The sequence below is a fragment of the Sus scrofa genome, chromosome 2 (genome assembly GCF_054392235.1).
Source record: "Sus scrofa isolate SSC_HxYL_T2T_F1_AM1 chromosome 2, Sscrofa_HxYL_maternal_Yorkshire_Landrace_v2.0, whole genome shotgun sequence".
Lineage (NCBI taxonomy): Eukaryota > Metazoa > Chordata > Mammalia > Artiodactyla > Suidae > Sus > Sus scrofa.
This window is the reverse complement of record NC_139384.1, coordinates 153505393-153518217: the sequence shown is the minus strand read 5'-3', so window position 1 is coordinate 153518217 and position 12825 is coordinate 153505393. Positions and strand designations below refer to the sequence as shown.

The following is a 12825-nucleotide window of genomic DNA, read 5'->3' as shown; positions in this document are numbered from 1 at the left end:
CTGGAGGCAAGCTCCAGAGTGATGGAGAGGGAATCTAAGGCAGCGTTGCCCTGGTCTAAAGGTTTCACAGCAGAAGAAATACTGTGGGAGTTATTGGGTTATATACATAAGCTTGACTTTGAATGAGGGCACGAGTCGTGCCTTATGCTGCCATTAGCATGTCCAGAGGCATCCCGTTTTGAAGGACCACTTCTCTCATGGTGGTCTTCCCAGGAGGGTAACTGCATGTGTAGCATTATTTAAGGCACCATGTGTTTAGCCAGAGATTCTCTTTGCCCTTCTCCATCAATAGAGGCATCTCACGGCAAACCCTGCAGACTCATTTTATAGTGAGGTCAGCTGTTGCCCAATCCATGAGCAGAATCCCTCTGCTCAGGCTAGGCACAAAATTTAAGCTGTTTGACAGGCACGATACAGGGAAGATTAAGACCTTTTGATACACGCACTAAGAACATTCTGCGATGACAGCGCCCCTGCCTGTGTTTTTTTGTCCCAGCCCTCAACACCACACCACCTGCGCACCCTCAGTCCCCAGGGTGATGCTGAGTACTGCGGCAGTGGTGTAACAAAAGGCCTCAAGGTTAACATAACGGTGCCTTTCTCCAGTCGGGGGTCTCTGATTAATTACCTTAGTGGTCTTAGATGGGGCTGGATAGATAGGTGAAATCTCTAAGGCCCTTTCTAATTTTATTCCCCACAAACCCCATGGAGTCACAAACCCCAACCACTGGGGACTTAACTACCAGTCTCAGGGCCCTGTTGTAATGTGTTCCCCTTGGGCTAGGACTTGTGGCAAGGGCAAAAGTGAGCTACTGTCCTGACCGATAGTTGGCAATGGCCCTTCGGCGGTCAACAGCTGAATGTGGATGGTTTGACTAGCTGCCTTTGGGTTAACAATCTATCACCACTGAGAAAATTGTTCCTGGGAGGTTCAGTTATAGGAGAAGAAGGAGAAAGAAGCTACCATCTTTAGGGGGAATTGATGTCCGGTGGGCTCATTAGTTACCAGGGAAACGCAGCAGCTAGGGCCGGGGGCAAGCACATAGGTAGTTACTGATTAAGCTCCATGATTAAGAGGACTGGCTAGTCAGGTGAGTGGGGTGGAGGTGAACCAAGGACGGGTTGAGCAGGGGATGTACAGAGAGCACAAGAACAGCCATCTTGAGCATGCAAGGGGGCAGGAAAAAACACGTGGAAGAGAAGTCGGACAGGAATGAGAATGAGACAATATACACCTATTATATTGTTTTGATTTTTGAACCACGTAAATGTGTCTCCTATCCCAAAATAAAATAAATAAAATTACTAAGATTGAGGAAGGCAGTAGGCCCATGAGGACTCAAAAGGTGTCCCGGAGATATTGTTAACTGGGAAAAGCAAGTTGCAGAACAGGGTATGTACTATAAATGATCCCTGTTGTGCAAACAAACAGCACACACATTTACATATATAAAAAACTCTTGGGCATATACATAATCAAGTATTAACAGGAGTGACCTCTAGGGGTGCGTCTGGAGGCAAGGTGAGGGTTGGGGGGGGGGAATCTGATGTTTTATTTTCTTAAATCTCCCTTGAAACTGAGGTGTTGTTTATATACTGTGAAATGCAAGAATCTTAAGTTGGATGAGGTTTGGCAAAAGTATTCACCCTTATAATTTACTGCCCTATCAAAATATGGAAAATTTCAATCCTCTCAAGGGGAAAGGAAGTTCTGTGACCATTAATACCGCTGATTTCAACTTCAGATGTGATTTGTTAGACATCTTAACTGTTAACATCAAATCACTGGTAGTTCATTGAAGGAATATTTATTTAGAGCTTAACAATGTCAAGCACTGTTGCAGGTCTTAAAACCAGCATGAAAAAATGAATCAATCCTTGTCATCAAGGACTTTATATTCTTGTTGGTGAGAGAGCTAACACATAGATGATGAACTAAGTATGTACCAGATGAAAGTCGTAGAACAAAAGGTAGTATCTGCTTAACAAAGTTACCGAGGACTCTGTAGGATGTGTAAGGTAAGTGTGCGTATACAATCTTCTAAGTATATTGATGATGTTAAAATCCAACAATTTTATTATTATTGCTCTGCATCTTTCATCCTAAACATTCCTTATCTGAAATTTTACTGTTTATAGGCCAAAAACAGACAGTGAGCTGGAAAATGTCCATGGAAAACATACAATCGAGTGAAAAAAAATTAACAACAATAACAAGAAAAATTGTGGCCACTCCTGTGGCATGTGGAAGTTCCCGGGCCAGGGATCAAACCCATGCCATAGAAGTAACTAAAGCCACAGCAGTGACAATGCTGGATCCTTAACCTGCTGAGCCACCAGGGAACTCCAATAACAAATTTGAAAAGCCTGATATGTTATTATTCAACAGAGTTCCAGAGGCAGAGAAGAACTGGGCCCCAAGACTAGTCTCAAGAGTGGGATGAGTATAATCAGAGACAAGAAGGTTCTCCAAGTGCTGGGTGTTTCTGACAGGGAAAAAAAGATCCAGAAGAAAAACAAAACACGGGAGTAGCTCTGCCACGAGCCCACGAGCCCCAGAACATACAAGTGTAGAGTCTTCAGAAAGTTTATCATGCTCAGGCTGGTAAAGATCTACTCATAGAAGAGAGTATCTGTAAGAAATCAGGGTAAAAGAATAGTGACCCTATGTCCAGCCCCCTCTTTGGCTGCTCCCACGCATATGGAAGCTCCCCAGCCAGGGACTGAATCTGAGCTGGAGCAACGCTGGATCCTTAACCTGCTGTCCTGGGCCAGGGATCAGACAGGCAATCCACAGACACAAGCCAGATCATTAAACTACTGCACTACATCGGGAACTCCTGCCAAACCCCCTCTTGATATCTGCACTTGGATGTTTCTCGGACTAACGTATCATGCTTACAACTCAATTCTTGATTTCTCTGAAATATACCTTTCTTCCAACACCTCACTAAATTGTACCTTTGTCCATCCAGATCCTTAATTAAGAAACTTGGAAATGGCTCTTATCCACCACCCCACCCTCACCCCCACCCCGCTTTCATCGTTTATATTTATCCAATCAATATTTTATTGAGAACCTATCACTTGCCAGGCAACCATCTGAAGAACACAATGATAAACAAGTCAGGCCCTGCCCTCATAGAATTTTCATTCCACTCACTCGTTAACTGTCTCGTTAACGGGTCTATTTAACTATATCGCCAATCTATCCATTTATTTCTCTATCCACTGCCTTCCCTCGAATCTACTCCAGCACCATTTCTTACCAGGAACATGGCCGTAGCCTCCCATCTGTTCTCCCCGCTTTCCTTTCTAACCCTCACAAAGCAATTCACCACACAGTAGCTATAGAGTGATGCTGTAAAAAATCATATCTTGTCATTGCCTTGTTTAAAACCTTTCACAAAGCTCCTAAGTATGACGTTACTGAAAAGAAAATCCAAAATCTTTAAGATGGTTTACAAGGCTCTGCCTTGTAAAAAGGCACCTCATTTACTTATTTTCCATTTCTAGCCTCCCCATCCCTTTTAATTAATTTATTTATTTAGGCTGTGCCTATGGCATGTGGATTTTCCCACGCTAGGTATCAAACCTGTGAGAGGGCGGTAACCAGCGTCACAGCAGTGATAATGCCAGATCCTTAACTCGCTGAGCCACCAGGGAACTCCTCCCCAGCCATTTCTCATTACTCGCCTTTTCTTTTTTTTAGGTCCTTTACACGTGCTATATTCCCTCTGCCTGACAATGTCTTCTTTAATCTCCTTGTTACCTAGCTAACTTACGTTAATCCTTCAGACAGCATGCCGAGCATCACTTTCTGAAAGAAGACTTGCCTGACCCTTCAGACTAGAGCAGGCCTCCCTATTACAAGCTCTTTTAGCATCCTTGTTTTTCTCCTTAATGGCACTTATTAGACTTGTAAAAGACTGTATCTTAGAATGGGAGCCCATTAACGCAGAAATCACACCTGTCTTGTTTCACTGCTGCATCCTTGGTACCTAGGACAGTGCCTTGCATACAGCAGGCAATTATTAAAGTATTTGTTATAGGAGTTCCCGTCGTGGCGCAGTGGTTAATAAATCCGACTAGGAACCATGAGGTTGCGGGTTCGGTCCCTGCCCTTGCTCAGTGGGTTAACGATCCGGCGTTGCCGTGAGCTGTGGTGTAGGTTGCAGACGTGGCTTGGATCCAGCGTTGCTGTGGCTCTGGCGTAGGCCAGTGGCTGCAGCTCCGATTCAACCCCTAGCCTGGGAACCTCCATATGCCGCGGGAGCGGCCCAAGAAATAGCAAAAAAAGAAAAAAAGACAAAAAAAATTTAAAGTATTTGTTATAGAAATGAATGAATGACCCAGCCACTGCTAGACCTGGGGCAGGCAATAACGTTTACTCTGTGTTGGGGTGGACTCTTCCAACCTATTCCTTCAGAGAACAGAAGCCCGAACTTCCACAGAGGTGGTTTAAGCTTATTCTGTATTCTCTCACATTATATTCCCACACGATATGAGACTAGAGCACCTTGTGCCTCTTGCTTCTCAAGAGTATATGGAATATGTAGCAGTGTGGGTGCTATAGTGGTGAGCACAGCTGCCTTCCAAAAGTACATGGAATATGTAAAGGTCAATAGTTTTCCCATAAACTAGCAATGAACAGTCAGAAAATGAAGTTAAAAACACATTTTACAATATCCAAAACCATCGAATAGGTAGGAATAACTTAATAAAAGATAGGCAAGACCTCTAGGCTGAAAAGTACAAAACACTGTTGAGGGAAGTTGAAGACGACCTAAGCAAAAGGAAATATATACCATTTCCAAGCCTGGAAATCTCAGTATTAAGATGACCCCTCTTTCAGCAGATTTATAGATTCAAGGCAGTCAATCCCATTCAAAATCCCTGCAGGTTTTTCCCCTTTGGCAAGTGACAAGATAATATTAATTTATTTGGATAGGCAAGGGACTCAGAATAGTCAAAATAGTGTTGAAAAAGAAGAAAACGTTTGGAAGACTTACTTATCTGACATTAAGACTTATAAAGCTGCAATAATCAAGACAGAGTGATATTAGCAAAGGGACAGACATATCAATAATATATGATGGAGAGCCTCAAAACAGACCCACGTATATTGATCAGATGATTTTCAGTAAGGGTGCCAAAGCAATAGGAAAAGGAAAATCTTTTTGACACCTGATACTGGAAGAACTGGGCATCCATATGGGAAAAAAAACACCTTGGCCTCTTCCTCACTGAACTACTACCTCATATCACATGCAAAAATCTATTTAAAATAAGATAAATTATCTTCTATCAAAGACTTCTTCAATTATCTTAGCCAGAAGCTGTCTCTTCCTATCAGTGTTTTAAGCATGTGTCCTAAGGACAGTGCTCTGCTATTGGTACCTTTGCATTAGGTATGTTTTCCTAAAAACGAACTCCAAGCGTAACCTTAGAGAGTAAAACTACCTCTTTCCTGATGTATAAGTCATTGGTTTGATCAGCATCCCTTCACAACTATGTGTTTGCTTAAAACTTTTAAAAATAGCTTTATTGGGGTATAACTGATACATAAAAGAGTGGCACATATTTAATGTGAAGGCATTTACTTTTTTGAACTCTATCTCGCGTGAGAAAAAAGCGTATTTTTCACCAGAACTAATTAATTCATGACCACAGCTATGCTCTGTTACATGTAATGAGAAAATTCTCAGGTTTTCACCATTTGCCATGTAAATCATCCCAGCAATTCTACTGGAGTAAATTTGTCCCTAAATAAGAAATTTCACAGGACCCTTAAGTTACACTATGGTCCAGACAAAAGAAATTAATACTCATAAAACTGTCTCATCAAAAACAATTTTCCCCCAATATTTTATGACTCCACACAGGGCCTTCTCAATCAAGAATGTGCCTGAGCACTTAAGAATTTTACAGCAGCTGTCATAAAAATTTTAAAACAGTTTTTACTTCCACCCACAGGTCACCCCATTGTATCATCTGGAGAAGCACACAAATCATTATTGCTTTTACCAACAGAATGTCAAGTATAGTGATTTTTTTTTTTTCTTTTTAGGTCTACACCCATGGCATATGGAAGTTTCCAGGCTAGGGATCTAATCAGAGCTACAGCTGCCGGCCTACACCACAGCCACAGCAAGGCCAGACCCGAGCCACATCTGCGACCTACACCACAGCTCATGGCAACGCCAGATCCTTAACCCACTGAGTGAGGCCAGGATTGAACCCACATCCTCATGGATTGTAGTCCGGCTCGTCACTGCTGAGCCACAACAGGAACGACCTAGTACAGTGATACTGAAAGCATGGCTCCTTTTTCTATTAACAGTGTTAAAAAAAGAGGCCACTGTTAATTAAGTACATATTATGAACCATATGGCTTATATATTATGACCAGTCTTCACCACAATCTTTCAAATTACATATTATAATCCCTATTTTGCTTAAGCTGAAAGAGATTAAGTAATGTCAAAAGTTACACACAGTTAGGAGTTACCTCCTTTCAAAGCTGCAGTTCTGCTATCATAATTCATCTTAAATACTGATATTCGATCACCCCCAGAACACATACACTTGTTCAGTCACTCAACAACCATTCAGTGAAGCCTGGTTAGCTCATATTGGAAGCATAACTGAGATCACTGACACCTGAGGTACAGCCTGAGGGGCATTACTATTCCTCACCCTAGGTCTTAATGATTCATCTCTAAATTGAGTTAGGTGAACAGAAATCAGCACAACTGAACCACGTTAGTTTAGCCTCCCAAATAATTTCTATTGTGTGTTATGGCCTTCATTTCGAATTAACCACCACATGAAAACTGGCCACAGGATAAACGTTTTGATCGCTTTTACAAAGCAAGAGAAGCTACATTGCCTTCTGTTTACCCTGGCATTATTTAGAAAGCTCTACTTACTAAATTGCATTTGGAACTTCTTGTCAATACAAAGTTTGCTATTTTGCATAAGCTCAGAAACTTCTATAGACCCGCTCTATATTTCCCTTTTTTTGTCTTCATTGTCAAGAAGCAAAAAGTGACACAGGAATTTCAGTAGCAGTAGCTCAGAAACTTCCTTAAAAGATAAGACAAACAGACCCGCTCTATATTTCCCTTTTTTTGTCTTTGCATTGTCAAGAACCAAAAAGTGACACATGAATTTCAGTAGCAGTAGCTGTCTCAATTTGATTATTTTTCATTCCTCAAATGGTTTTCAATCTCTTTTATATATCTAGGTGGGTTTGGGGGGGGGGGCGTTGCTTTTTGTTTGGTTGGTTGGTTGGGTTTTTCTGTTTGTTTGTTTGTTTGTTTTTAGGAACACACCTGCAGCATATGGAAGTTCCCAGGACAGGGGTCAAATCAGAGCTGCAGCTGACAGCCTAAGCCACAGCCACAGCAACTTGGGATCTGAGCCACATCTGTGCCTACACCACAGCTCAGGGCAACGCTAGATCCTTCACCCACTGAACAAGGACAGGGATCGAACCCGAGTCCTCATGGATCCTAGTTGGGTTTGTTACCTCTGAGCCACGATGGGAACTCCTGTAAATCTAGGTTTTAATCAGCTACTGTATCTTCAAAAATAGATAGGCAACAAGTTGGGAGAAAAATAATTAGGATGTTACGATTTCCTACCCCCTTTATAGAATTCGCCAAAAGAAACCAGCCTTCTCACGGTTTCCAGCAATGCTTTCCCAAGCATAATGTATTTTATCATTTGATTTCTGTTCAACATTCTACAATAAACATAAGGCTCTCAGTAAACAGAATCTGTGCACTTTTGAGGAAATTTTCCATATATGTGAGAATTACGGGGAATTTTACATAAGGAGAATTACCACAAATTTACGACAGAATCAAAAATGCGCCCAAAACACAATTTGTTTACTCTCAATATTCCACCGAGTCATCCAGATCATCAGTGTAAAATGGACAAAAGGAATATTTAACCTGGAAAGGCAGAGAGACACTGAATTACTGGAATCTATAATGGGGATGAAAAAATAAACAATCTCTTCAGTTTTTCTTCATGATAACACTGTGCATATTTCAGTGAGAATGTTTTAAATGCGTAAGATATAAACCCATGATATTTGGAAGTTCATGAATAATTTGAAACTGTGAAATGACTTCAAACACCAAGAAAGTATAAACGTATGCATCCCTAGTGACCAGAAAGAATTCCTGCACTTTAAAAGAAACAAAGTGCATACAACTCAATGGCAAAAAACCCAATAATCCAATTGAAAAATGGGCAGGAGACCTGAATAGACATTCCTCCAAAGAAGATATACAGATGGCCAACAGGCACATGAAAAAATGTTCAACATTGCTAATTATTAGAGAAATACAAACCAAAACTACCTCATACCGGTCAGAATGGCCATCATTAACAAGTCAACAAATAACAAATGCTGGAGAGGGTGTGGAGAAAAGGGAACCCTCCTGCACTGCTGGTGGGAATGTAAATTGGTACAACCACTATGGAAAACAGTATGGAGGTTCCTCAGAAAACTAAACATAGAATTCCTGTATGATCCAGCGATCCCACTCCTGGGCACATATTCAGACAAAACTTTTTTTAAAATGACTTTTATCTTTTCCATTATAGTTGGTTTACAGTGTTCCATCAATTTTCTACTGTACAGCAAAGTGACCCAGTCACACACACACACATACACACACACACATTTATATATTCTTTTCCTCACATTATCTTCCATAATGCTCCATCACAAGTGGCTATATATAGTTCCCTGTGCTATACAGCAGGATCTCATTGCTTCTCTACTCCAAATGCAATAGTTTGCATCTATTAACCTCTATTATCCTGGATAACGCAGAGCATTGGACGTGAATGACAACGCCCCTGAAGTAGTAATCACCTCTCTCTCCAGCTCCATTCCTGAAAACCTCAGACTCCCAGTATTCGGACAAAACTTTCACTGAAGAAGATACATGCACCCCTATGTTCAATGCAGTACTATTCACAATAGCCAACACATGGAAACAACCTAAATGTCCATCTACGGATGAATGGATTAAGAAGATGTGGTACATATACACAATGGAATACTACTCAACCAGAAAAAAAGAATGAAATAATTTGCAGCAACATGGATGGAACTAGAGATTTTCATACTAAGTTAAGTTAAAGCAGAAAGAGGAAGACAAATATCATATATCATTTATATCTGGAATTTAATATATGGCTCAAATGAACCTATTTGCAGAAAAGATACACATGGACTTGGGGAATAGACTTGTGGTTGCCAAGGGGGTGGGGGAAGGGAGCCGGATGGACTGGGAGTTTGGGGTTAGTAGAGGCAAACTATTGCATTTGGAGGGGCTAAGCAATGAGATCCTGCTGTATAGCACAGGGATGGAAAAAAATAGAAAAAGAAACTGAATGCAATCTATGAATTTGTTAGCAACTTCATGTGTGGTTGGAAGTCTTTCTATTAATAAAAGTCTATTTAAAATAACATTTATACTTTTCACTGAAGTAGATGTATCCTCTCTAGAAGAATTTGTGTTCTTAACAGATAAATTAGCATAGATATGCAACAACATTTACATGGCCACTGGGAAATAAAAAGAGCAATCAAAGCAGGAAGAGCTGTACAGTTGGTATGTTAAATTATGGAGTATTAACAAGTGCTTTATAAAATGGATGTAAAATTTTACATATCACTTATACAAATATTTTTTAAATTGTTATAAGTAAGACGAGAGGGAAGGCCCAAAGAAAGGCCTGAGGGAAGGCGGCGGGGCTGTCATTGTTTGCCACGTTTATATAAATGTATTGGTGTCTGTTTACAAATTCCAAATATAAACTAATTACCGATAATGAGAGACATCATGCTCAAAGATCAGGGGAGAATATTTGACATGCACTCACCTGAACTGATGCATGGTTATCTTTAGAACACACCAAATCGCCTGAAAGCAAAAGAGGCTCGCTTTTCCCACAGCTCTCCTGGCTGATGAGCGTGTCCGCATAGTTGGGCTGCGGGAAGATCACGTGGCTCCCCCGCGAGTCCGCGGTGAGCGACACCTCGTGCGAATAGGTCTGCAGGAAAGCCCGCACCCCGTCCACGCCCACGAAGTGGGACGCGGGCACGCCACCCAGTCCGCCTCCTGACGCCTGCAGCACACGCGACAGGTGCCAGCGCCTCAGCCTGAGCGCCAGCAGCACGATGACAAAGGCCAGGAAGACACAGGAGACCGAGGCCACCGCCACCACCAGGTACAGCGTGAGGCTGGAGTTGTCCCGGTCAGTGGAAGATTCGATGCTGTCCAAGTCGGCCAGCACATCTGGGAAGCTGTCCGCCACGGCCACGGTGAGCGTGACGGTGGCCGAGAGCGGGGGCTGGCCGTGGTCCTGGACCGCCACCACCAGGCTCTGCTTGAGGGCGTCTCTGTCCAGCAGGGCCCGCGCTGTGCGCACCTCGCCCGTGTGCAGCCCCACCGCGAAGAGCCCGGGCTCGCTGGCCTTGAGCAGGCGGTAGGACAGCCAGGCGTTCTGGCCCGAGTCTCTGTCCACCGCCACCACCTTGGTCACCAGGTAGCCGGGCTCTGCGGAGCGGGGTGCCAGCTCTACACCCGTGGAGCCATCCGTGGGGAGGGCGGGGAAGAGGATCTCTGGCGCATTGTCGTTCTGGTCCAGCACGAATAGGCTCAGCGACGCGTTGCTACTGAGTGACGGGTCCCCACTGTCATGTGCTATTACTTGTAGCGCCAAGTCTCGGAATTGCTCGTAATCGAAGGAGCGCAGAGCATACACGACACCAGTGTCGGAGTTGATGGATACGTACGAGGACAGGGGAGCTCCCTGGACGGTGTCCTCTGCCAGGGAGTAAGTGACCTGGGCATTTTCTCCATAGTCGGGGTCCTGGGCGGTCACAGAGATGATGGAAGCTCCTCTGGGGTTGTTCTCTAGGATATAGGCAGAGTAGGAGGCTTGAGAGAAGGCGGGCGGGTTGTCGTTAGTGTCTGCCACATTCAGGGTGACGTGAGTTTCCGTGGACAGGGGCGGACTTCCTCTGTCAGCGGCAGTCACGGTGATGTTGTAGCTAGAAACCAGTTCTCGATCTAGGACTGTGTCTGTCACTAAACTGTAATAATTTCCGTAAGACTTTTCTAATTTAAAGGGCAGATTCCCTTGGATGAAACAGTTCACTTGTCCATTTTCCCCAGAGTCTTGATCATTTACATTTAAAAGGGCAATTAACGTCCCTCTGGGAGAGTTTTCAGGAATGGAGCTGGAGAGAGAGGTGATTACTACTTCAGGGGCGTTGTCATTCACGTCCAAAACTGTGATCAGCACTTTGGCTCGTGCAGAATATCCTGCGTTATCCATCGCTTGCACTTCCATCTCGTAGAATCCCGATTCCTCGTGGTTCAACTCCCCTATTGTTGAAATCGTCCCTAAATTACCATCTAGCTTGAAAATTTGGGCCGCTTTGTTGTCCACGTACCGGAAGGAATACATCACTTCCGCGTTGGCTCCTTCGTCAGGGTCAGAGGCGTTTACCAGAAGCAGCTGAGTGCCCACGGCCACATTCTCCGGAACGCTCACGCGGTACTCGGACTGAGCAAACGCCGGCGCGTTGTCGTTCGCATCGAGAACCAGCACGCGGATGCGCGCGGTGCCAGTGCGGACTGGGTCGCCAGAGTCCGAGGCCGTGAGAACCAGGTGGTGAATGGCCTTTTCTTCGCGGTCCAGGGCGCGCTCCAACACCAATTCCGGGTACTTATTGCCATCCGCTCCGCTCTGCACATCCAGGGAGAAGTGAGTATTACTACTGAGCTCGTAGCTCTGGAGTGAATTCTTCCCTATATCCGGATCCCAAGCATGGGGAAGGGGGAACCGCATCCCAGTGGCTGCATTTTCACTCATTTTTATTTCTAATTCGTCTTCCTGGAAACTGGGGGCATTGTCATTAATGTCCCTCACTTCTACCGCTACCCCGTATATTTTCACTTTATCCTCCATCAGAATCTCCAAATTTAGTTGACACTTGATGGCCCCCAAACAGAGCTCCTCCCGGTCTAACCTGCCGGCGGTGACGAGGCTGCCGCTTCGCGGATTCAGAGCAAAAAGTTGCGTCCTACCTCTGGAGACGATGCGGACTCCGCGCTCCTCCAGTTCCCGGGGCTCCAGCCCGAGATCTTCGGCGATGTTCCCCACCCTGGAGCCCTTCTCCAGCTCCTCGGGAACTGAATAGTGGATTTGGGTGCACCCAGTTTCCCACAGAACCCCCAGGAGAACTCCCAGCAGGACCAGCTTTTTGCAGTCCCGGTGCAGTTGCGAAGGACACATTGTCACTTTCTTCCACTTCTGTCCTTGACCACCGAAGTCAGGATCACCTTACTGGCCCTTAAAAATCTGCCGGATCCGAGGTCTTCCGATCCGTTTCCTCACAGTCTGGGAGATGGTTAGCTGCCATCTGTGCTTTGTGCTTCAGGCGTGTGCGCGGCCAGCAGGATCGTCCTCTGCTGTTCTCTCCCTGATTGGTGAACGAACAGCGGCGCTCAGAGTCCTAACCAATTACTGCACAATCTTGAAGGATTTTAGACCTCAAATATCTTGAAGGCGTTCAGACCTCAAATAGCTCCACCTACTGTTCTCAATATGGGGATGGAGATGGAACCAACTAAAACTACAGTATTCATTTCGCTTGGACTTTCAGTGAGCCTCTTTTTATTTCCCGCAATCTTTCATAGGGAGCCATTTTCATGAGATTATCTTCCGTAGCTGTAGGAGTATTCTGAGTTTTCCAGTGAGCTTTTACGTGAATCTGGAGTT

General features: G+C 44.2%; 2 protein-coding genes across 12 annotated transcripts in view; both read right to left on the bottom strand.

The window, feature by feature from the left end:
* Positions 1 to 12825, bottom strand: part of LOC100736974 (protocadherin gamma-C4) — a 189180-nt gene that overhangs the window by 75204 nt on the left and 101151 nt on the right. The window lies entirely within an intron of this gene.
* Positions 3539 to 12479, bottom strand: LOC146405795 (protocadherin gamma-A12-like). 2 transcript variants are annotated; one of them, XM_085014861.1, is made up of 3 exons: positions 8928 to 12479; positions 7087 to 8836; positions 3539 to 6984 (listed from the first exon to the last, which is right to left on the bottom strand). In XM_085014861.1, exon 1 carries the CDS (start codon positions 12337 to 12339, stop codon positions 9880 to 9882), a length of 2460 nt encoding a protein of 819 aa, XP_084870987.1. In that variant the 5' UTR covers positions 12340 to 12479; the 3' UTR covers positions 3539 to 6984; positions 7087 to 8836; positions 8928 to 9879. The 2 variants fall into 2 exon arrangements, with proteins under 2 accessions (XP_084870987.1, XP_084870988.1); XM_085014862.1 differs by lacking the exon at positions 3539 to 6984 and having other exon boundaries at positions 7290 to 8834.